Consider the following 24,943-nt stretch of genomic DNA (forward strand, 5'->3'; position numbering starts at 1 on the left):
TTTAAAATCCTTGTTATGTATTGTTAAAGCCATAACAATATTTTCTATAACGAAAACGGTTTTATTTTAAATGTGCTTTCAATTTCATTTTTGTTCATGTTTCAAATAAGTGATAATTTAAAAGTGATCATAATAATTTGACTACCGCCTATAGTGGTGACTATGTAAATACGTAGTTACATCAAAAGCACATTTTAATTTGCAAATTTTTGGTATTTCCTAGCTATACAGGGTGTTCGGCCACCTCTAGCAAAAATTTTAATGAGCGATAGTAGAGGCCAAAATAAGTCAAAAATCAAGAATACTAATTTGTTGGTGGAAGCTTCGTTAAAAAGTTATTAACGTTTAAAGTGCCGCTCTTACTGAATTTTTTTCTCGAAAATGCGCAAGATTTCGGGGGTATGTCTATTCACCAAAAATGACTGTAATTGAACCCTACAACCGAAAATAATTTTTCCACAACGACTTGCAATTTTTTAATTTTCTCGAATAATTTCACACCTTCTCTATTTTTTTTCTCGAAAGTGGGCAGGATTTCGTGGGTATGTCTAATTACAAAAACTGATTGTAATTGACCCCGCAACCGAAAATAATTTTTTTAAAACAATTTGAAAAATTTTTTTTCGCCGAAAAATTTCAGCACCTACTCGATTTTTTTTCTCGAAAGTAGATAGGATTTCGGAGGTATGTGTACTCACCAAAAATGATTGTAGTTGACCCCCGCAACCGAAAATAATTTTTCCAGAACGATTTGAAATTTTTGAATTTAATTGTTAATAACTTTTTAACGAAGCTTCCATCAACAAATTAGTATTCTTGATTTTCGTCTTATTTTGGCCTCTACTATCGCTCATTAAAATTTTTGTATAGTATACAGGGAGTTCGGCTACCTATAGCAAAAATTTTAATGAGCGATAGTAGAGGCCAAAATAAGACGAAAATCAAGAATACTAATTTGTTGATGGAGGCTTCGTTGCAAAGTTATTAACATTTAAAGTTCCGCCTGTAGAATGACAATCCGCTAAACAGCTGCGTTCGCGCGGACGGTTGCGGCAGGCGAGTGCTAGTGGCACAGACGAGGTATATGAATAGACCTTTCATCTAATGTAATTTTTCGGCCGGAGTTTCTGGGGTCCCGGGACCCCATTACCATTTTCGTGTCACTCGCAACGTTATCAACAGATTCAGAAATGAACACAAGAGGAAGTGAGACAGAAAATAAAATTACATAAATTTTATTATTTTTTAACGGAATTAAAGCTGTAGGGTCCATCATTGGACATTAATCGATTAATTTCATTGGAGAAATCAATCGATTAAGAGTATTTAAAAATTTCAAGATTATTAAAATTCCTAAGGATGTATTTCATTGATACGAACACCGCAAATTCTCTATTTTTTATTTTAAATTGTAATACATAATTTATTAAAAAAATAACTCGGCAGAAACGTATTTGCGACTCGAAATCAGTTTAATCAGACTGTGCATCGGGGCCCCGGAAACTTCTCATTCCTCACTTTCGCACACTATGCCCAATTGCGTGTACGTGAGCTCGTTGAGTTTCGGAAGAGCCGAGAAGAACAGGCTGATACTCGCTTTCCTTCTCGCTCTTGCATCGCTGACGTCGCTTACATTTCTCGAAAGCAAGCCTGCTGGCATCGCCACCCGTTCGAATCGTCAGTAAACGACAAAAGCCATCGTGACTGACAGACCTTACATTTCTCGAAATCGGACCTGGGCGCTTTTTGAAGATTCATTGACTTTCCATACGAAGCGACCATGCGTTATATACATATACATGTTATACATGCTAGGAACTATAAGTTGTATAACTTTCGTCGTATATCTACTTTCTAATAACATGGGAAAATTTTAAAATATAAAAAAATGTAAGAATACTGTAGAATTTTTGCAATGGAGAATTATTGAAGGAAAATGAATTGATTATATACATATGTATATATCGGACACATCCCTCGCAAACACGCTGCAAACATTAATGAGAACAAAACTGCAAAACTGTCCTTTTTTAAAACCCCGCAACTGATCTTTGACTCGGAACTCGTCCTCTTCATTTAGCAATTATAATAAACGTAGACTCATTAAAATTCGTAAAAATAACAAAGTTATAGCCATTTAGAGGGAAGAGTACCCAAACGGTTAATAATCATACCAGAAATTTTAAATGAGTTTTTCTCGAAACCATATTTTCGAAATTGGCTGACATGATATCACAAATTCATATTGATTAATGGATTTGAAATTTATAGAGACATGCCTGTATGTTAGAAATTTTGCCTTTGACGGTTCTGGGGTAAGTCCTGTGCCGTTCCTCACAGTGCTCTTACCGGAAGGTCCCACGCCTTCCCCACTCCGTGGCCAGATCCTTCAGGACAAAGTCTTCTTTTTTTCCAGCAGTACGACGTCAGGTCGTCTGCCTCTTTTAACTACTCTCTCTCTATTCATAAACAATCAATGCCTCGACACGCGCTACCTGGAGACCCAACGCGGCCGTCCGCTATCGCGTCACCCGTTGCCAGGCCTGTTTAGTCTCATTCGCTCTTTAGGCCACATGCACCCCAAAACTCTGTCATAAATGTATCGTAGACCGAGCGTCCTTCAGTGGTCCTTACATTCGACTCTCTTGGAAAATACATTGTCGCTAGCGTTTCTGGAAAACAAAAGCCGATCCCCTATTTCGGGGGAATATCCACGCGTCGCGTCCAACCATTGTTGCCGTGGCGAAATCGACTGTTTTGCCTTCGCCTTCGAAAAAGTTTAAGCAAAAGAGTTTCCTTCATTGAAAGAAGAAAAATTTTCCAGTCTTTCATTTTCAGTAGGGGCGGTCTCAACTTCCATTCATTTTCATATGATTGATTTTTATGAGTCAGCGTTTTTTTAAATTGCTAAACAAAGAGGACAAATAGGGCAGTATTCTCAAATATTTTCAGATTTAAAAATTTAAAATTACAGTGAAATTCATTTGGTTGTTCAGACTCAATTGTATTAATAGTATAAATATATGAACGCACGTCCATTAGCATAGTAAAAAAATGTCTTTTTTTTAATAGTTAAAATATGATCAGGGTGTCCTAAAACGTGTATTTCCGTAAAAAAATTTTTGAAATTTTTGTTTCATTATGGTTTTTGCTTATATACGCCTACATAGGTCGGAAAGTCAAAAATGCCTGGGCAGTCGAAAATCTCGGCTCGAGATTATGCGAGAACGAATTTCAGCTGTGTTGAGAGCAAGAAGGATAGACTCACATTCGCCGCCTTTCTCGAATCCACGAAGCTATACGAAACGCCAGAACTCATATACAAGGTGGTTGGCATTAGTGTGTGTAAGTGGAGGGGCAGTTCCCTTTGGGCACGGGTCTGCCGTCTGATAATACTGCACTGTCTTTTTCAATCCCTCCCATAGTCAACTCATATGTATTTACGCACACACTACAGCTGCCTGCCCATCAATACTAATTCAGTGCCTAGTTTTTCAACTGACCGCCATCCATGAGAAGAGGCCGCTAAAATCACCTCCGAATTTTCAGGTCGGTATGGCAGTCAGATTCGGCCGCGAAAGTCCATAAGGTGAAAGGTCTATTCATATATCTCGTCTGTGCTAGTGGTTCTCACGCAGCATGAAAAATTCTGCTTACCGACATTATCGACAGCCTTAGATTTTTGTCCACTTATGGGAATGCGAACACCTTACGTTGAATAAGATTCAACCTGTCTTATGAAAATCCAGAAGGGCATATCAAAACTCGCCTGACGAGATTTTCACAGAGAAAGGGTGAATGCCAGTTCCAATACACAATGTTGTGAACAAAAATCACCCACATGCGATTATACACGCCCCACGATTGTCCACAGTGTCCACAAATAATACTTTCAGGCACTAACCACTATGCAATTAAATAAACACGTACCGCGAGTATGTTATTCGTAAATGTCTACGTGTACGTGTATCACGATTCTTCCGAGTTACTTACGAATAAAACTGTTATTAATTTTTCAAATACACTTCAATTTAAAAATGTAAAAAGGAATCGCAGGATAAATGAAATTTTCGCATCGATTTACGTTCACGGCGAAGAATGTAACAATACTAGCAGCTGACTGTGCCATCGATCGACGAGGTTCAGAGAAACATATGCCGAACAGGCCCCGATTCTACGTCACTCGCCTCGCTTATCTCTCTCACACACAGCGGAGACAAAGGGCAGCATCGGCACGTGTTCGGCCAGCTAGTCAGTCGTAAAACAGTATCAGTCAAGCTAGTTCACGCGACACATTTTAGACATATTTGATTCAGTTATGTATTAAGTAATATGTAAGAAATACAGTGATATAAACAATCAGCGAATACTTATTAAATTCCTGTTTACATTTTTTACAGATTCGATTTTTATAAATACTATTAAGTATACAGAGTGTTCGGCCATCCCTGGGAAAAATTTTAATGGGAGATTCTAGAGGCCAAAATAAGACGAAAATCAAGAATATCAATTTGATGATTGAGACTTCTTTAAAAACTTATTAACGTTTAAAGTTCCGCGTGTATTTGATAGTGTGATAGTGGCTCTCGCTCAGAAAACTGTAAAGCTGTCGATACGCCAGTAAGTAGAGTCTCTCATGCTGAGTGAGAACTACTATCATAGGCGCGTAGCTGTTCGCAGGTTGCCGTCCTACAGGCGGAACTTTAAACGTTAATAACTTTTTAACGAAGCCTCCATCAATTAATTGGTATTCTTGATTTTCGTCTTATTTTCGCCTCTAGAATCTCCCATTAAAATTTTTCCCAGGGGTAGCCGAACACCCTGTATATTTTCAAACGTAAAAAATACAAAATAAGTGTTTATTTTGATATTCCAAGATGAAAAAAACACCCATTATCAGTTTTTTAACGTTATTTTCTTCCGAACCTTCGCGTAAAAAGCTGAAATCGCTTTAAATATGTATATATATATATAGTTTTTTCAAATCAAAGATAAATTCTAGTGGTGATCAATTTCTGTAATTCCACTGCTTTCCATGCATTTTTTAAATTCATTAGAGTCGAGCTGCTGCCACGGGGGAAAACCCGTACAAATTCGCCGATAATATATAAAAGAGAGGAAAAAACGCGGCGAGAGTTCGATTATTCGTGCCAGAAGTTCACCGTATAAACGATACCTGCCTGATGAATGAACAAATCAAAATTTCATTGCTCGGAGTGTCAGTTTATCGGCTTGTATTGCGACCGTCATATTTCTAATATATTATTTCGGTGAATCTGTGTCCTCGTACATCGCTGTATAAAAATAATAAACACTGAAACTTCATATCTTTCCATAAACGATTTGTATTAAATTTTCAGTCGAATAAGAAATTTTGTCAGCCGACTACACGAAAAATATAATGCGTGAAGGATATTTAAGCGAACGAACGTCTTGAGAAAAGTAAAACGACGTTTAAAAAGCGTCCAAGATAAAAGACATTTGAAAATTGGCTTCGTTCGATCACAAATATACGTAATCCATTTGTGCATGCACGTTGTGCTTACGAGTTCCACCGCATGTACTAATATAGTACCTAATTTATATATTGCATTCACCATTATTCACACAGTGTTTTTCAAACTTTGTTCCTTGTGGCCTACTGCGAAGGGAAAACTAATTTCCGACGGGGAGAAAAGTTTACCTCCAGTGTGCTGGTTCGGGAAAATCGAATGGAATATCGCTGAACGGAACCGTCTATATAGCATTGCTTGTTAACGAACTAAAACGTACACGTATTTAACAAAAGAAAACAAGTACTTTCCCCGTAATTTAATGATTTAAACGACTCGACGAGGGTGAGTACGAATTAAAAATAAAAAAAAAGCAAACAAACAAAAAACCTAAGAAGAACTCAAGTCTTTGATTCGAACTCTAGGTCGCGATGGAAAAGCATTTGAAAAACACTGATTCAGGGCACCCGGTGTTTCGTAGCGACGGCTTCGTTCAACAAAAATTCCCGACGGGACGATTTCGTGTAAGTTCGAAAAGTGCGTTCCCTTTTTGCGACAAGCAACGATAAACAATCGGCGAAGGCAAGTGTGGTGACATTTGTTCGAAGTCAAACAATCCAGTTCCCATCTCGATGTTAATTTTCTTTCTTTCGATTTGCTTTCTACGGCCCATTTCCCTCCCAGGCCGATTAGAACAAGGACAAACACGTCGTCTTTAACTCGATTTAGATCGTTCAAGCATGCTCTCATCACTTCCGCCCTAACCCCTTTGCTCCGACGCTGAATTCGCCCCAACTCTCCCAACCGATTCTCTTTCACCCTGAAAACACGAATCTCGATGTGTATTGTTATTCTAACCGACAATTAGCTAATTACGCGCTCGAAGTTCATCACGTTCGCGTTTATTCACATTTACCTATGCTTGGATTGAAATATATACATTAGTGCGATGACCTGCCTGTGAATGTTATAATTATGAACTGCTCCGATGATCGATTAACTTACGCTCGAATGCAAACGCCCGAGTGACACGATGGGACCTAGTTGCCTTGAGGAAAATATCGTTTGATCGGCATTTGATTAATCCGTTAAGTACCAGTGTCCCGTTTTAAGAACTTTCGGAAAAATAAGTATCAAGTAAATAAAAATGCACTGTCATTTTTTGTGACCTTTTCTTCTATAATACATTTACTTGATTTTTTCTAGCTTAGAACATCCCCAAATTTTGATTGATAAAATTATTATTAATTTCTCGCTAAAAAGAATATTTACAGCAGCTTACAGTGCTGTCGTTTATTTTACTCTGTATACGTAACTTCAAAGGAAAAAAATTTTCGCAAAAAAATGATTTTTTTGTTCGACTAAGTATTTTTTGAATACAACGTGTAGAAAATGAGCATCGATCACAAAAATATTATAATCTGGTACTTAATGGGTTAACAATTTCGATTCACGGACTGACAATGGACAGGCTGCATTGCGAACGAGAATAATTTTTGATATCTCTTGTCGCTGTAGAGGATGCGACGCCTGTCTGGAATTCATTTTGTTAACTTTGCAAATATTGACTTTAACAAATATCGTACGAAAAGTCGTATTATTTATGCAGACTATACATATAGTACACTGTTGAAAATCTGTCGCTTGTGGCTTTCAAGATGGAAATGTTACCTTTAGCTTTAAAAATGGAGACAAATTCTTTCTTGTTAATAGAAGTTATATATAATATTAATATTAAACAAGTCAGTCCACGTTCCAATTTTCCTCTGTCAATTTGTAATCTATTCCAATTTCTAGAATCGCACTGTATAACCAACTTTAAAACAAAATATTTGGTTCAATTCAGTTCTGTTAATATTAACGTTGACAGAGTTATCGTAACGATTTCACTTACTCTATACTGTATAGCAAAGGCAAAATGACAGAAATAAGTATTAACTTCTAAAAGTTTTGCAGGAATAACAATAATTATCTGTTCGCCTTTGATTCATAAATTGGAAAACCATAATTTTATAGAGTAAATGAAGCGTGGCCTGTTTTTGATGACTTGGAATTACCACCGTCTATGGAACAATTATTACGTAGATCCTCGGTATTTCTCCTGTTGATTATTAGTTATATGTACATGTACAAGATTGTGTGAAAAGCATACAATACATTATTTAATTGTTTTTCTCTGAACAATTATTCTTTCTGTATAAAGCAAAACCTAAAAATCGTTTCTTGTACGAATAAATGGAAAGTAGAAAATATATTTTTAGAAAGAAGTCACTATCGTGTGTTAACATTTCTTTATTTTAAATGGTAGAATATCTGAAGCACAAGGTAACGACAGATACAAATGACGTTACAGATCATACAATGGCTGTACTAGGCTATAACTGTAGTTGTATATAGTTTTTAATTTTGTATACATATAAGATCAACTCTGAGAAAATAAAGAATATTCAGGATTCGCATAACAATTGTTCTGAAAATGGTGACCGTTCAAGTAATCGAAAATCCTAAATACATTTCATTTGCTCGACAAGACAATAGTTTTCTAAATTCACGAAAATGGCTTACATTACTTCTACGTGTACTGAACAAACCTGAAACCTATGAAAGAAAGATCCTTAAATCAGATAAACCCGGTTAAATAAAACCATCCGTTCAAATACAATTTCTCTTAAGCAGACGAAAAACCATAAACCTAGCGTGAAATTCGCGCGTTTGCAAAATACCCGAAAGCAGAGTTGGGCGTCGATCTCATTTAATTAATTAATTACTGATCAGGAAAGTTAATATACGATCAAAATTAATCGTTAATCGCTTGTAATCGCTTGTAAATCATTGACAATTTAAAGATATATTCCAGGTGTTATTTTCAATTTATTTCAAATATCGAAGAGAATTATAGAATAAAATACTTCTAGCTTTATTATTTTCTTGAATTTCAAAATTTTACAGGAATATACAGGGTGTTCGGCCACCCCTGGGAAAAATTTTAATGGAAGATTCTAGAGGCTAAAATAAGACAAAAATCAAGAATACAAATTTCTTGATTGAGGGTTCGTTAAAAAGTAACTAAAAAATTAAATTAAAAAATTTCAAATCGTTTTGAAACAATTATTTTTGATGGCGGTGGTCAACTACAATCATTTTTGGTGAATAGACATACCCCCAAAATCCTGCGCATTTTCGAGAAAAACATTCACTACGGGCGGAACTTTAAATGTTAATAAGTTTTTAACGAAGTCTCCATCAACAAATTGGTATTCTTGATTTTTGTCTTATCTTGGCCTCTACAATCTCCCATTACAATTTTTCCCAGGGGTGGCCGAACACCCTGTATACTTAATAGTATTTATAAAAATCGAATCTTCGACTAAACAGCGAGGAAGAATAACGATTAATTAAAACCTGAATCGTTGCTTCGATTAAAATTTCGCCAACTCTGTTTTTGCAAAGAGAACAAAAGAAAAGAATTTGGAACGAGCGTAGAGAGTAGGAAGTAACGCGAAACGATCCTCGACGCACGAAAAGACACTAACCCAAGCGGTTAAAGAGCGACATACAACGACAATAAAACAAAAAAACCAACAACAACAAACTAAATAAAAACCAAACAAAGAAATCCACACACACACACTTTTGCCTTGACCGATCGTGGCGTTGCTTGTTGCAGCGAGGCGTCGGGGCGACGAGGAAGCTGCGAGCGGTGTCGGCGCCGGAAGCGAGACGCACATCACCCCCGGGGACGAGGACGACGAGGATCACGAGGACCCGCGTATCATCGACGAGAAAATGCCGCAGGGTGGCCAGGAGAATCCGATACACGCGAGCACGGAATACGTGAACGGCCGCACGGATGTCAAGGAACCGAAGAAGGACGAAAAGACGGATACACCTGTTTAAGGACGGTTCGCCGCGCGACGGTCGTTCCTTCCAGTGACGCGGGAATAAACTGTCGCCGTTCCTCGATTTGGTTCGACGACCCTTTGCGCTGTCCTGTCTCGCTGGGAAATTTCATTCGCGATACTTGACGCGTTGCTCCAAGGTCGTTGAACGAATCGAACGATCCCACCTGAAACGAATCCGAAATCGGGAATACGTCGCAGGAGCGAACATTTTTCTTTCATTGCCGACAAAACTTAGAATCTTAATGGTCAAATTTAGATCTGATCTGGTACAAATGTTAGCGTTTTTTATTTATTATTTTCCGTCGACGGAACACCGAAGATCTGATCCTGCACATTGAGTTTGCCTTATTTGTCTACCTTTTTTTTTTCTCTTTCAACATTTTTTTAGACATTCGCGAACGACATTTAGTGGCTTCGTTTCGGATACATCGGCCATTTTCCTTCACAATAGATAGAGAGGAAATTTTAGACTAAAATTGAAAATAAAATTATATGAAAAATATAAAATTATATGTGCAATCATGTGCGAATGTTTTGGAGCTCGAGCTTCGCTTTAGAGAGGGAAAACGACAAAAATTTAAAATAACTTTTGCACATCACTGCAAAATAGCTGATAATATGAATTGTACTTAAAGTTAAAGACAACTAACGTGAATGATATTGTTTACCTAATCTCTAAATACTCAAAACGTAAAGTCACTGATAAAGCAAACAAAGCCATCGAATATCGTTTGCATCGACTCGATTACGGTTATAAATTAACAACAAGGATGCATTTTATTTTACACGTTGATAGTTGGATACTTTCGTGTTCCTCCGTCCCCAGTGATCGCGACACATTCGAGCACTTGTTTCTTTTCGAACCAACGTATCTTGGAGACACTCGAATCGGTACACAACAATCTTATATTATTTCTAAATCTACTCATTATTTTAACTAACATTGTACGGTATATCGCAGTAGCCGAGACGCCTTGCGATGATACAAAGTGTCTCGAAACCCGTTGTCAGCCTGAAATCTCAATAGTTTAAGGAGGGACGAGTTTCACAATCAGTGCGTATTTATTTTAAACGAGTTATTTTAATTCGAGGACAAAAGCGAGATGCAATCGTGTACTGATTCCTGTTGGATCCGATCGTATTTCGTTCAGCTTCCTTGCTTTTCCACGATTTCGTCTCTTCTGATGGGAACTTGTGCGTAGCTTAAAACCACAGCACGATTCTCCGTTCATCGACGATCGGGAACGATCCCTCGATGCCTCGTCACTGCGCGCGAAAAATCGCTCTCCTGTTGCCACGGTGTAAGTTTTGTAAATAGAATGTTTCAAAGCGATGCGCCCGCGTCGTTCTGAGCCTGGCGAGCGTTCCGCCGCCGTTCTTTCTTCGCGGGGGGATCACCATCGGGGAAATTCGCTTGGGTCAAGATATTTACACACTACTAATACAAACTTGTACGTCGTTCGATCGTTAACTGTTCGAGGATCGTGGAATATATACTGACGAATATATTTAATATTCATCGATTGAATCAAAAAGCATCGTTTTACTCGTGTCGTCGACGATTCGTGACAAGTATCGTCCTCGAAGAGTTAAGGGATCGAGCGATCGCTAAGGTATATCATTAAGTAACACGTGTTTACGAGCTGTCCTTAAATTGTACCGTTCTACTCTAGGAGATGATACTCGATTCTTAAGTAAGACTTCTGAACTCTGCAACTTTCGATTTCGTTCCCGTGATAGGGAACGACGATCCGGGGATTCGAATATCGAAATCGGGAGCGAGAGGCTGTCGATCGTTGACGCCCGTTATCGCTACGGTAACACGACTATTAACGAAGAGCATTTGACGCTTCCGCAGCCGAAGATTCTACTTCGCGACTGAAAATGATCAAAATGTATAATATTATCGTGCTTGCAACCACTCGTTTGAAATTAAATGAAATTCACGGCGTCGCGTATTGGATATAGAAATATTCGGTAATTGTTTAGAAGTTTGTCCTTCTCACCGTTTTCCTGATCTTGAAATATGTTGTCAAGGTCATCATTTTGAACAACTTTTTTGGCCTTCGTTTTCCAAATATTCGTAAAAATATTTTTCTTGCCGTCATTCATCGACTATCGATTCAAATCCGCAATTTCAGACATTTTTTTCTCTGCAACAAGGAACAAGAATATGGAACTTCGTTTCATGAGCCATGCGGAGCAATAAATAAAACATCCCCCACGACTTGAACAGTAACATATTAAATTCGTTTTGCTGACTAGGGGGCTGCGACCCCCTAACAACTACACTAACTGATACCGATACTCATTTTTAATATAATATATCTCGGAAACTAAGGCCGAACGGCGGTAACATGTATAGGGAAAAGTTGTTCAGAATAGTGAGCTTGACAACATATTTCAAGGTCATCGAAATCGGTGAGAAGGGCAAACTTTTAAATAATTACCAAATATTCTAATTCGAGAGGGTTTTAAAATCTATTGCATATATTTGAAATAATATTTTGAAATCGAGAACAGAGCGTTTTGGTATTTTTCTGTTGGAGAAACTACAAAATAATCTATTTCCTTGCAAATATCGATCAAAATTAGATCAACGGCTGCGAACGTGTAAAAGGAACGAATACGGGAGGACCGAACAAATCAAATTGTTAGTTCGACATTTTTCTAATGGACGCATCGACGTCAAAGGGGCGGGGGATATTCAACAAAATATACTAGATCGAATTGCGCGCGCACGATAAATAGAAATTTCCACGCTTTGTAATTCTTTAAAGAACGTTTCCCAGAGATTCATTTTAAATATTCCGTAACAACGAAGGATCGTTTCGATGGTTAAAATTTTTACAAAGCTTTTAGATAAACGTCACGTTTTTCTTTCCTTTATAATCGCGATTGACAAGAATGAATTATTATCACGGAGAAACGATTTACGTGCACGTGCGAGGAAAATCTATTAATATCACGCCGTTACCACGCTCGAAGACAAACGAACACATTCCACGATGTAGCTTTCGTTCGTAACCGGATTCTTTTTTTTTTATTCGAACATACGTGTTGACTGACGCGTGATCGTATCGACTTTCGTAATTTACAACATCTCTTGAACAGTATTATTTGTATTGAAACCGCGCGGTGGCCCGAAACGAGGCTATCTCTTTCAGTTTCGATTTTGGGGCTTGGTAACCCCCATTCGAACGATTCAACGACAATTTCTTTTACACGAATGCTATTATAATACTCCGCGATGTTTTTTATTTTAAAATTGTTAACCCTTCGGGAAGTTCCAGTCCCGAATAATCGTTGTCTCCCCTCATTACTTCACCCTGTGAAGTCGGAGTCTTAACGAATTTTTCAAACGTTGCATCGTTTTTTAACCATTTTTATTAAGAAATATAAAACATTAAATGTTCATGAAATTTTTATAACACTTTTTCGCCGCATATAGATAGCACAAGTATGCCCTAGGTGTTCGCTAAAGAGTACGCATAGAAAGGATAGAATTCGAAAGAATAATGCCAAATTTCGTATCGAAGGGTTAACGTAAACATTTTTACTTTTAGTCAGTCCATCCACCGTTCATATTTTTTATATGCTCGCGTAACGACGAAGATTCAAAACATTCACCTCGGAAAACACTTTTTTAAACAGAATTTTATATTACGAATTTATATTACGAACGATCACCGTGAATTCATCGAGACATTAGTGTTGGGCAAATTTTAATCAAAGTAACGATTGACGATTACATTAGTGGAATATTCTTTTTTTACGAGCGCAACAAATTTAACTATACAAGAATATATTCCTGTACGTTTAAAGTTGAAAAGAAATAATAAAGTTATATTTTTTGTTCGCCCGTCAATGTTATTCGAAAGTTTGGATGAAAGTGTTTCAACTTTTGCTGACCTCGAAGCTATTCTTTCAGAATATATTCTTAAATAATTAGATTTTCAATTTATTGAACTCGACACCATTGAAGAATAACCATTAATTTGATGAACGATCACTGGAAACAATGATTAACCCTTTCAGACTTGACAATAATTTTGTATTAAACTCGTAAAATTAGTATATTTTACACATTCGAAATTTGTGTATAACCGTTTAAGCGTCTAATGTTCAAGACAGGAAAGGGTTAATTTAATTTTCGATCAGCGATTAAATTTTCAATCGTACTGTCTAAATCGATTAATTAGTTGATATTAATCGATTTATGTCCAACTCTGCCCACAGCCAAAGGCCATCATATTTCACAAACGTTTTAACGTAAGATTTATCATAGGATCGATACGAGTCCATCGACAAATAGACAAGACGTATTCCGAGCGAAGAATTCGTACGAGTCTCGTATTTTCCCCTTCGTTCACGACGGAAACAGTATTTGCAAGTATTTTCCCGTTAACGCCTTTTTAATGAGATTACAAGGTACCGCGCACCATTTTCCATCGTCCTGCACCCCGACGCGACGCCTGTTCTTGTGTGTCCCGACTTTTCGATCGATATCTTTTTTTTCCTTCGTTTCACGCGCGAAAGTCCTTTAACAGATAATTTTATCGCTTTGCATTATCTCCGATGCGCTAATTTAGGAGCATTCGAAGACAAACCGTATTCGTTTAAGATCGGAACGAATATTCGTCACGTGCAAGTGATTAACTAACGTGGAATATAGCTTTTTGTAATTAACGTGTTCGAACGCGTGAATGGGACGTTATTCGTGGTAGAACTAAAAAATTAACGACTCCTCCGTACGTAGAAAAGTGAAATAAATGCGTATAAATCTTGATTCTAATGTATTATTAATCTTCGATTCTTTATTTCGATTCTTCTTATTTTTTGATCGTCATTGTCATCATAAATGACTCGATAGAAATTAATTGTGACCGACAGAAAGCAAACGCGTATTCCAAAAATTTTCTGATCCGACCAATCGCGTCCCATTTTACAGAATTCATCGATCGCAAATGTCGTGATTCGCGAGAGCACAAATGATCGACACCGAAGTTTCGTTCATTGTTTGACAGAAAAGAGAAACGCAAGAGACGCAAGAATAAAGCTAGCGTAAACCCATAAGACTAACCGCGACTGGAATACTTTTGAGAAGTCAGTTTCGTAATTTCATTATCATTCCCGTCGACAATAAGCGTTGTTTGTACTTTTCTACCGATGATCTTTGCTTAGCTCGGTCGTCGCGAGAACGTGAAAAACGAAGAGCGAGATTGCACTTACACACGTACACAGGACACGTACACATGTACACATTACAGAGAAAAGAATTTCACGAACGTAGGTCTCCACGGCGTCGTACAGAGGGAATAATTAAACTAAGCACCGTTAGAAAAAGAAAAAAAAATATGATAACGACGAGAAAGAAGAAAGAGAATCGATCTCTGTATCCGTCATTCGTTGACGAAACATTTCCGAATTCTGCACATACGCTCCTTTACTTTTTTCCATATGCGATCGTGTTTTCACTTACAAAGAGAGATCGTCCTGTCCGACGAATTCTGCGAGTTCTTTGTCGAAGGGCGTCCTGCATGAAACGAAAAAGGTAAACGGAAGAGAGATTAATCCGAGGGTGAACTCGTCGGACAAAGACGACCGAAATTACTGCGTGTTGTATATATTAAATATATATATATATAAATAAATATATATATAAATATATTATAAATACTATGGTATGAGATTGAATAATAGTAATGAATATATATTATATTCTGTGTCGGGGGCACTTGGCTTGCAACTCGTAAATATTAACTGAATACTTATTTAACCACTTGCACTCCAATTGCCGAGCGACCTGTCGTTATCCGTGAATTTTTGAGGGAAAGACTATTATCGGGCAGAGTATAGGGTTACACTTAAGGGTGATTTAAGAAATTTGCGGTGGTCGATAAGGGAAATGTCGACCGTGGTTCGTAACACGGACGGGCGATGACGTAGGAAAGAAACTAGAGCGTGGATATTATGATATTAAGGATCGATTACGTGTATGTTGCCAATTAAGTACTTTGTATCGTGTTCGCAATGTCGAAGCGTTGTTTGCGCCGTTAAAGAGGCTGAGCCGCATTCGAATGTCAAATACGCCGCGAACGCGTTCAAACGTCTCTGTTCTGTCGAGATCGAGAAAACACCGTCACAATCTACTGCCTCCATTTTGTATTTTTAGTGGGTTGTAACGCGTGGAACGTCCAAAATTTACGTCATTGATAAATCAAGCAAAAAGTTCAAAGAAATTGATAGGATTGATAACTGTCAGAGAAGATCCAACTTGTTTAAAATCGACTTGAACTTTCATGTACCGAATAACGAGAATTACAAGTATTACAAACTAAATATTTAAATGTAACATAGCTGAAATCTGCGCGTTGTCAGCAGCTCTTACGACGTAAACTGAAGATCTTCGCCTTGGACGTCACACATCTTACGAACTCCGGACAAAATTTGTTTTACAAACTTGTGATATAAATATAAAATAGAACGAATACAAGAAAATTTCATTCTCGATATACAACGTAAGAATATTGATCCTTTATCATGGATCTTACAGCGAATTTATCTTTCGATAAATTGCCCAATACGTACAAATTTTCAATGTGTTATAAATATAATAAGTTGCACACCAACTATTATACTTGATTTAAAACCGTGGAAGAACGTCTATGTCCATGCAAGTAATTATTCTATCATTGAATGAAGATTTCACGCATTGCAATCTGATATCGTAATTAATTTTCAGTATTTATGTTTTTGTATTGTCTACCTTTTTATTTTGGCTATGCGTCTTTGTCGAAAGTTTTTTTTGTCTTTGTTTTTTTGTTGCGAAAGATGTTTTCCCCGGTTAGCAGAACAGACCCGTTTTATCGTTCTCAGCGAATCATATGTAACCGTCGTGTGGTATGTATTATGTGTACTAACGAACAGCGTATTGGTATGTGTTATAGAGCCTAAGGGAAAGAAATAAAACACGTGTTCGCGCGACACGTTTACGCTAAAAGAGCTATAGGAGATTATTCGTCGATGTATGGTCGCCCAAACTTTTTATATGCATAATGTAGGTCACGCGCGATTTTTAAACATTTTACAGTGCCCATTGTTACATGATTCCATGCATTGAACGAGGGGAACGAGGATAGTGACGCATTTTCGAACTGCGTTCTTTACGACTGTTGCGATTAGGGTGACCGTTTCTCAAATATGGAATCTGCAAAACCGTTTTTAGTGCCTTTCGTGATAGCAATCTTCCGTGATTCGAAAGAAATAAACGTCTAAAAGTAATTTACGCGTATTAGCATTTATAAAAATAGTAAAACGTTCACCGTGATGGTAGTTTTTGCTATTTTATTTATAGCTTCATATTGGTTTATTAGAACGATAAAGTATGGGAATGCTCTACTAACTCTCTTTATCGAGAAATAATTTTGATCTTTAGAATATGGCATCGAAACGCTTTTTTCGGTCATCTTAAGCGCAGCAGGTTTAACACGTTAATTGATTGTTACATCATGAAAAATAGAACTGTTCGATAATTTAACGATCCACCTATTATTTTGCAACATTTCTAACGACAGCATATTTAAACAATTTAAAGCATATTAGGTTCGAAGGAATGTGGCAGTCAACGTGTTAACGAAACTACGAACACTAATAATAAGTAAACACGAGTGAATAACGAGAGTCCATGTTCGTAAATCATTATCAAACGTGCGCGCGAACCTCCAGAATCCTTTCACAATAATCCGAGACGCAGCGATCTTTTCTTCGTTACGCTCGAATCCTCTATAAGAAGAGAAAAAGTAAGCTAAATTTTGTCTTTTGTCGAGGAAATTTCACTGCCGTAAATGGAAACACGATGATAAGAGAAAGACATTCAACGACCGTCGATCGTCGTTCTATGTTTGTACAATGTTCGACACGCGTTCAGCCTACGTAGCGACCATGACAATGAAACGCGTCGATACGATAATCGATTAACGCGTTGTTGTTGTAAGGATAATTACGCGTGGATACGTTAATGTACAAAAATTCTTTGCGGTACATTTTTAATGATATTAAGACACTTATTTCGTAATTGACTTTTATGATTCATTAATTCTAACGATAATTATTTAAAACACGATGATCATGCTACGATTACCAATTATACGCGCATACATCGAAAGCATACATGTATATGTACACACGAACACACGTACACACACATAGGACACACTAGCGCATTCAAGAAACGAGCGAATATATTCAATTTTCTTCTTTTTTTAAACGAATCGGTATGCTGTATCGAAGTGTTGCGTTTCGACTGCAATTTATTATTATTATTATTATTATTATTATTTTTAATTTTTTTTTGTAACAAAATTAGAAATAAAGCTCGAAGTTGAACATTTGTAAAACTTATTAATATTAACGAGGAAGTTGATACTGTAATATTGTAAGAAGCATGATCGTTGGCCATACAATGGAGTATATATATATTATATATAATATATAATATATAATATATGTATATATATATTTATGTTAACATAAGTTTAGGTATTAAATACGACTATAATACGAATACCTGAAAATGGTGTTCTCTGAAACATTTTTAGAAGTCAATCATAATAATTAGACGAGCATAAGCGACAGTGATTTGAGACACATGCGAGATGCTCACGTTCGAAAACGTCAGTTTTGAAGATCCGTTCTCGGTACCGACGTTTTTTCTATACTTTTTGTAACGAGGGCCCAATTTAAACAGCATCACCGAGGAGAAAAAAGCATTTTAAGAATACTTCAGAGATCGCTACTTTAACATGAATAGTTGGGGGAAAAGAAACCAACAACAAATGATTTAAATTACGATTTTACGAATAAGAATTATAAGAAAACGGCGAAGTTTGAATGTTATAAGGTCGGTAAATGGAATACGAAAAAACACACGCGTACTTTGTACGACACACACACACACTTATGGATAAATACATATACAGTATACACACATACGTGGACACTACGAGCACATGAAAAACGAATACGAGAAGAACATGAACATTTTGTATCTGTATTTGTAGATACAACGCAATAGGCAAGAGTAAATCTAATTAAGAATTCAAATGAAATTAATATATAGAGAGCTGTATGTAATTAACTGTAAGTTCATTCATCGCTATGATATTATACTTAGGTATTATATGATTTTTGAAATAAAACATTTGTTTTAAATACACACGAAACGTACACGAAAATGTGCCATCCTACCATTGCCACGATTCTCTAAACGTAATTTCGATTATGCGAAATCATGCATGTACATTTCCACTAAACACGGACGTGTTGGGGTATTAATGCCATGCGATTAAGCATTCACTTATATTATCGGGCGAAATCAGTTGAAAATTAGTCAATTTAATTCTAGTTTTACTCACAATTATCGTTACTATCGAATTCAAACATATTTCGAGTTCCTGTTTATTAATTTGTCCGTCGACCGTGTACACGTAGACAAGCGTAAATAATTTCACAACCTAAACTACCGTTCAAAAGTTTGGATACTCGTATAATTGGGGAACAAATTCGGACGCTATTCCGTAATGGTCTATCCTCCTGAATAGTATTAATTTTACCTGGATCCGTCCATAAACTTCGAGAATCTTTATTAGTTTTCTTACATACGATGTTGGAAAACTTCTATCATAACTTAACATTTTTTAAATATTATCGAAGTCTTGGAAAGCCATGCACAAGTATTATTATCTCTTTGATAAATAATCATGAAGGTGTTATAATCACAAACAGACGCGTAAAACACGTTTTTCAATTGATTTCATACTTCTAGTTTTCTGCTTTACGTGTGTTCTTCATCCAAAATTACGAATCAAATACCATCTGTCGCGAATGCAGACGATCGTTGCAACCAAATTTTCGTTCGGTAGTGTTCCCGTTGATTTTTACAGAGACAAAGTGTCTTGTTGCAAATTAAACGAAATCTGTTTATTTTCAATTGTTTTGCAGGTAGTTCGATGTCTAGGAACCTCGGCGAGTCGTGAGTATTCCTTTTCTCCAAGTTTTGTACAGGATTTCTGGTAGCACAACGCACTCTCGATGTTTCAATACTTTCCAACGAATTCCGTAACTAATACTCTTTTTTCCCCCTGCTAGTGCTTTACCGTAGTGAGAATACTTTGACTGTACGCCTGACAAACTTTACCGCACCCACGAGGCAAACAAAGTTTTGACTTTTCACTCAACGTTGCACTGTTTAGTTTGTCGTATAAATGAAATCAATATCAATTTTACGTGTGTTCTTTTATCGATTAGATCAGCTTTAGAGATGGATTCAACAATTTAAACAACTTTTTTGTCAACATCTAAAATACGTATTATTTTTTTATTTCAGTTACGAAAGTACACTTTAATTATTTCTACTATGTACTGAAGTTTTACAATTTCCTACAATTTAGTATCTCAGAAAAGCTGAAGGAAAATTCATCCTTGACACGCGTTGAAACGTTTATTCGTCGGTATTTACTATATTGCTAGCAGATCACACATTTTCAGAGACTTCGCGGATGCAGCAACGACCGTTAATCTCCTTCATTTTGAGAAATCGAAAACAGCAGACAAACAGAGTAGCCAAAGGCAAGCCTCTTTCTATTTTTTTTTTCTCAACTAGCCATCAAACTTTCATCGGAATCATCATTTAATGGGAAATACCGAAATATTATTGCAACCAATTAACGGTACGATTTCCTTTTGATTTTGTAATTGCTGCCACTCTTCTTGACATTGAATTTACTAATTTCGCTGTTACGCTGGATGGGATCTTATTCCATTCTTTCATAAGAGCACTTTTTAAATCTTCTTTAGAGGATATTTGATGTTTTCTAATGTGACGTTCCAAGTAGTCCCATAGATGTTCGATGGGGTTGATATCAGGAGATTGTGGTGGAATTTTTACATATGCTGGCGTATTATATAATATCCACATCCTCGCATTGTACGCTGTATGCTTTGGATCATTATCGTGCATAAAGATAAAATTATCTTTAATACCTATTTTTTCTGCACTGGCAGAAAGATTCCGTTTCAAAATGTCAATATAAACCCGGTGGTTCATTATTCCATCAATAAATTCTAATTTTCCTACATCAGCTGCACTCATGCAACCCCAAACGAGTACGGAACCTCCGCCGTATTTTACTGTAGGTCGTAAATTTTGTGGTCTCAGTTCTTCATTTTTTCTTCTCCATATAGTAGAGCGTCCATCAGACCCGAAAATATTAAATTTACTCTCGTCTGTAAAGATCACTCGGTTCCAGTACTCCATTGGTGTGGTAACATTATTATTTGCGAATTCCAATCTTTTCTTCCTATTTGCTTCACTCACGAAATATTTTTTACGGGCCACCCGACCGTGGTACCCTTGACTCCGCAAAAAACTACGTACAGTACTAACCGAGAGATCAATATCCAAATTATTTCTAAGGTGCTCAGCTATTTTCATTGCACTTATCTGTGGATCTTGCTTTACCGTTCTAATAATCACTCGTCCGGCATGTTGGTTAATTTTACGCGGACGTCCACTTCTTGAGTTGTTTTGCAAATTCTTTCGTAATCCGTATCGATCAACTATACTTTGTATAGTTGAGCAAGGCCGGTTTATAATCCGCGAAATTTCCGCTAAACTTTTGCACCAATTATGCAAATTAATAATAATTTTTCTTTCTTCTACCGTAGTTTCCCTACGTTTCCGTCCCATTTTCTACGACAGTTTCGAATAGTACAGTGTCTCGAGCTCGATTGACGCTGACAACGTTTCCAAACATACTGACGATGTCAATCATAACTAGTAAACGATCCTGTAGGATGTTTACATTAGAAACTCATTTGCAGATACAGTATTTTCTCTATATAAGCTCGGAACTCGTCCACGATATAGGCAAATATCATATCCCCTCTACTTATCCCCACTGCGTACCGTTAGAACTAAGCACTCGCTGTATCGGCGAGTATGCCTTCCTATGGGCGGTTCCCCAAGATAGCGGCGCGTTTGACAGTCGGTCGTCGAACATTGTCATACGATACGGGCTCAAATTACTAAGGCAACACTAGTGCAATAATACAAATTTTTTATTTTTCGTTTTCTTGTTTTGAAACTTTTAACATGTCTGTGACAGTTTTCTGATTTAACTAAGATCAAGTACAACATAATTTTTATTATTGTTTTTCATAAATTATAATATACATTTGACCTTTCTTTAAAGTGTATCCTCATCTGAAAAAAGGAATTGTAATTTAATTGACCTATCATTTATTTGCCGAAATCGTGAGACAACTCAGAGTAAAATAAGTTGGTTAAACAGTTTAAATTCGCAAGTTATGTATATCTTTTCGGGTTATATCACTATTGCAGTAAACGATCGATACATACATATATGTACTGAAGTTATGACACGATTTAACTAGTACATATACAATATTAAATCAACAACGAAATTCATCTTTATTTTTGTTCTTCCTTTTTTCAAACTTCATCAACATATTCGTGACACTTTTCTGATTAAAATGACACCAAATACGATATACAATTTAGGTCCTATTTACTAACGCAATAAGAAATCAAAGGCATGCATCGCTCAAGTGACTCCACGTCGGCTGTATCGAAACACAGGCGATGTTTACGCGAGCCTATACAGAATCAGTATTTCATTCTGCGACCTCTACCAAGAGAGGTAGAAGTCAGAATTAGAACACCGATTTCGTATAGGCTCGCATAAACATCGCCTGTGTTTCGTTACAGCCGACCCGAAGCGAAGGAAGCGATAGCAAATTCGGCGATGCTCGGCCGCTCAGTCCCTCTTTGTCATATGCTCGCTGTTCTTTTCTATACTCGCCGCCTCCAGTAGGCGTCAACAAAGTATCAAGAATCGTTTCTCGTCCACGATATAGCCGAGCGTTGAGCCCCGAGAGCGTCGCTTCTATAGAGACAATACTGTAGTTCGAAATCAGAACTGTACGAATACTTATTGCTCTTATATTTCGGACAATATTTCGTTTTTTTCTTGATAACTTTGCAAATTATTCAACCAACTAATTTTTTTTGCACTGTATCTGTTCCAGAGATTTCCGAGAATATGTACAAACTCGTTGTTTATAAAAAATTAGTTAATAAACTACAGTTTCACAGTATATTATTCGAAATTAGTCGGTGTACGAATACTTTCTACACTCACTGTATAATGTGTTTCGCTTCTTTTAGCGCGTAGATTCACTCTCTGAAGTATTTATTTATGAATCACTTTATATAAAACTTTTATTTATTTTTCTAAATAAAAGATCATTGATCAAGAGCACTGTCAAGCAATGAATTGCAACAACTTCTTTTCTGATGGTCAAAGGTAGAAAATTCCACCTTGAATGCACCTGTCATAATCGATTAAGTTTTTTTTAAACTATAATTTCCATACGAATTACCACCTACTATAAATATTGCTTCACAAATCAAACGCTAATTAGTCTCTCTTCTATCGATATCACCGCAAACAAATAAAAAAACTAGTTAATTGGTCTCTTTGAAGTATGACGACGATTAGAAATTTTTTATGGATAAGAATAACTTACAGGCATATTTATAAATTGTGAAGTAGTAGGTAAAAATATGCAAAATAAAAATGTTACTATTTAATTTATAACGATATTTGGAAGGTATTGAATCGTTATTGATCTAATGAAATATTCTAACTCTATTAATTTGGAACCAACAGAATGAAATCAGCGGAATGTCAATGTGTTTGTAAAAGATTGACGCGATATAATTCTTATTCACAATCACAAGTAAAAACAAACAATTTTTATTTTCCTAATACAGTATTGTCTCTATAGAAGCGACGCTCTCGGGGCTCAACGCTCGGCTATATCGTGGACGAGAAACGATTCTTGATACTTTGTTGACGCCTACTGGAGGCGGCGAGTATAGAAAAGAACAGCGAGCATATGACAAAGAGGGACTGAGCGGCCGAGCATCGCCGAATTTGCTATCGCTTCCTTCGCTTCGGGTCGGCTGTAACGAAACACAGGCGATGTTTATGCGAGCCTATACGAAATCGGTGTTCTAATTCTGACTTCTACCTCTCTTGGTAGAGGTCGCAGAATGAAATACTGATTCTGTATAGGCTCGCGTAAACATCGCCTGTGTTTCGATACAGCCGACGTGGAGTCACTTGAGCGATGCATGCCTTTGATTTCTTATTGCGTTAGTAAATAGGACCTAAATTGTATATCGTATTTGGTGTCATTTTAATCAGAAAAGTGTCACGAATATGTTGATGAAGTTTGAAAAAAGGAAGAACAAAAATAAAGATGAATTTCGTTGTTGATTTAATATTGTATATGTACTAGTTAAATCGTGTCATAACTTCAGTACATATATGTATGTATCGATCGTTTACTGCAATAGTGATATAACCCGAAAAGATATACATAACTTGCGAATTTAAACTGTTTAACCAACTTATTTTACTCTGAGTTGTCTCACGATTTCGGCAAATAAATGATAGGTCAATTAAATTACAATTCCTTTTTTCAGATGAGGATACACTTTAAAGAAAGGTCAAATGTATATTATAATTTATGAAAAACAATAATAAAAATTATGTTGTACTTGATCTTAGTTAAATCAGAAAACTGTCACAGACATGTTAAAAGTTTCAAAACAAGAAAACGAAAAATAAAAAATTTGTATTATTGCACTAGTGTTGCCTTAGTAATTTGAGCCCGTATCGTATGACAATGTTCGACGACCGACTGTCAAACGCGCCGCTATCTTGGGGAACCGCCCATAGGAAGGCATACTCGCCGATACAGCGAGTGCTTAGTTCTAACGGTACGCAGTGGGGATAAGTAGAGGGGATATGATATTTGCCTATATCGTGGACGAGTTCCGAGCTTATATAGAGAAAATACTGTACAGTATTGTCTCTATAGAAGCGACGCTCTCGGGGCTCAACGCTCGGCTATATCGTGGACGAGAAACGATTCTTGATACTTTGTTGACGCCTACTGGAGGCGGCGAGTATAGAAAAGAACAGCGAGCATATGACAAAGAGGGACTGAGCGGCCGAGCATCGCCGAATTTGCTATCGCTTCCTTCGCTTCGGGTCGGCTGTAACGAAACACAGGCGATGTTTATGCGAGCCTATACGAAATCGGTGTTCTAATTCTGACCTCTACCTCTCTTGGTAGAGGTCGCAGAATGAAATACAGTATTGTCTCTATAGAAGCGACGCTCTCGGGGCTCAACGCTCGGCTATATCGTGGACGAGAAACGATTCTTGATACTTTGTTGACGCCTACTGGAGGCGGCGAGTATAGAAAAGAACAGCGAGCATATGACAAAGAGGGACTGAGCGGCCGAGCATCGCCGAATTTGCTATCGCTTCCTTCGCTTCGGGTCGGCTGTAACGAAACACAGGCGATGTTTATGCGAGCCTATACGAAATCGGTGTTCTAATTCTGACTTCTACCTCTCTTGGTAGAGGTCGCAGAATGAAATACTGATTC

At 37.0% G+C, this 24,943-nt stretch overlaps 1 protein-coding gene across 3 annotated transcripts in view; it reads left to right on the forward strand.

Moving 5' to 3' along the window:
• LOC122402061 (fasciclin-3) overlaps positions 1-24,943 on the forward strand; it is an 858,180-nt gene that overhangs the window by 827,413 nt on the left and 5,824 nt on the right. Inside the window, exons 9-10 of one of the 3 annotated variants that reach the window (XM_043404572.1) lie at positions 19,397-19,427; positions 19,925-20,023. In XM_043404572.1, the coding sequence (XP_043260507.1) occupies positions 19,397-19,427; positions 19,925-20,023 (130 nt within the window). Of the gene's footprint in view, positions 1-9,159; positions 14,751-19,396; positions 19,428-19,924; positions 20,024-24,943 lie in introns of those variants that run through there. The other 2 variants (XM_043404573.1, XM_043404574.1) reach the window with 2 other exon arrangements.

Source organism: Colletes gigas, unplaced genomic scaffold, assembly GCF_013123115.1.
Source record: "Colletes gigas isolate AHSC1104 unplaced genomic scaffold, ASM1312311v1 Colletes_gigas_Sc00032, whole genome shotgun sequence".
In the NCBI taxonomy this organism is placed as follows: Eukaryota; Metazoa; Arthropoda; class Insecta; order Hymenoptera; family Colletidae; genus Colletes; species Colletes gigas.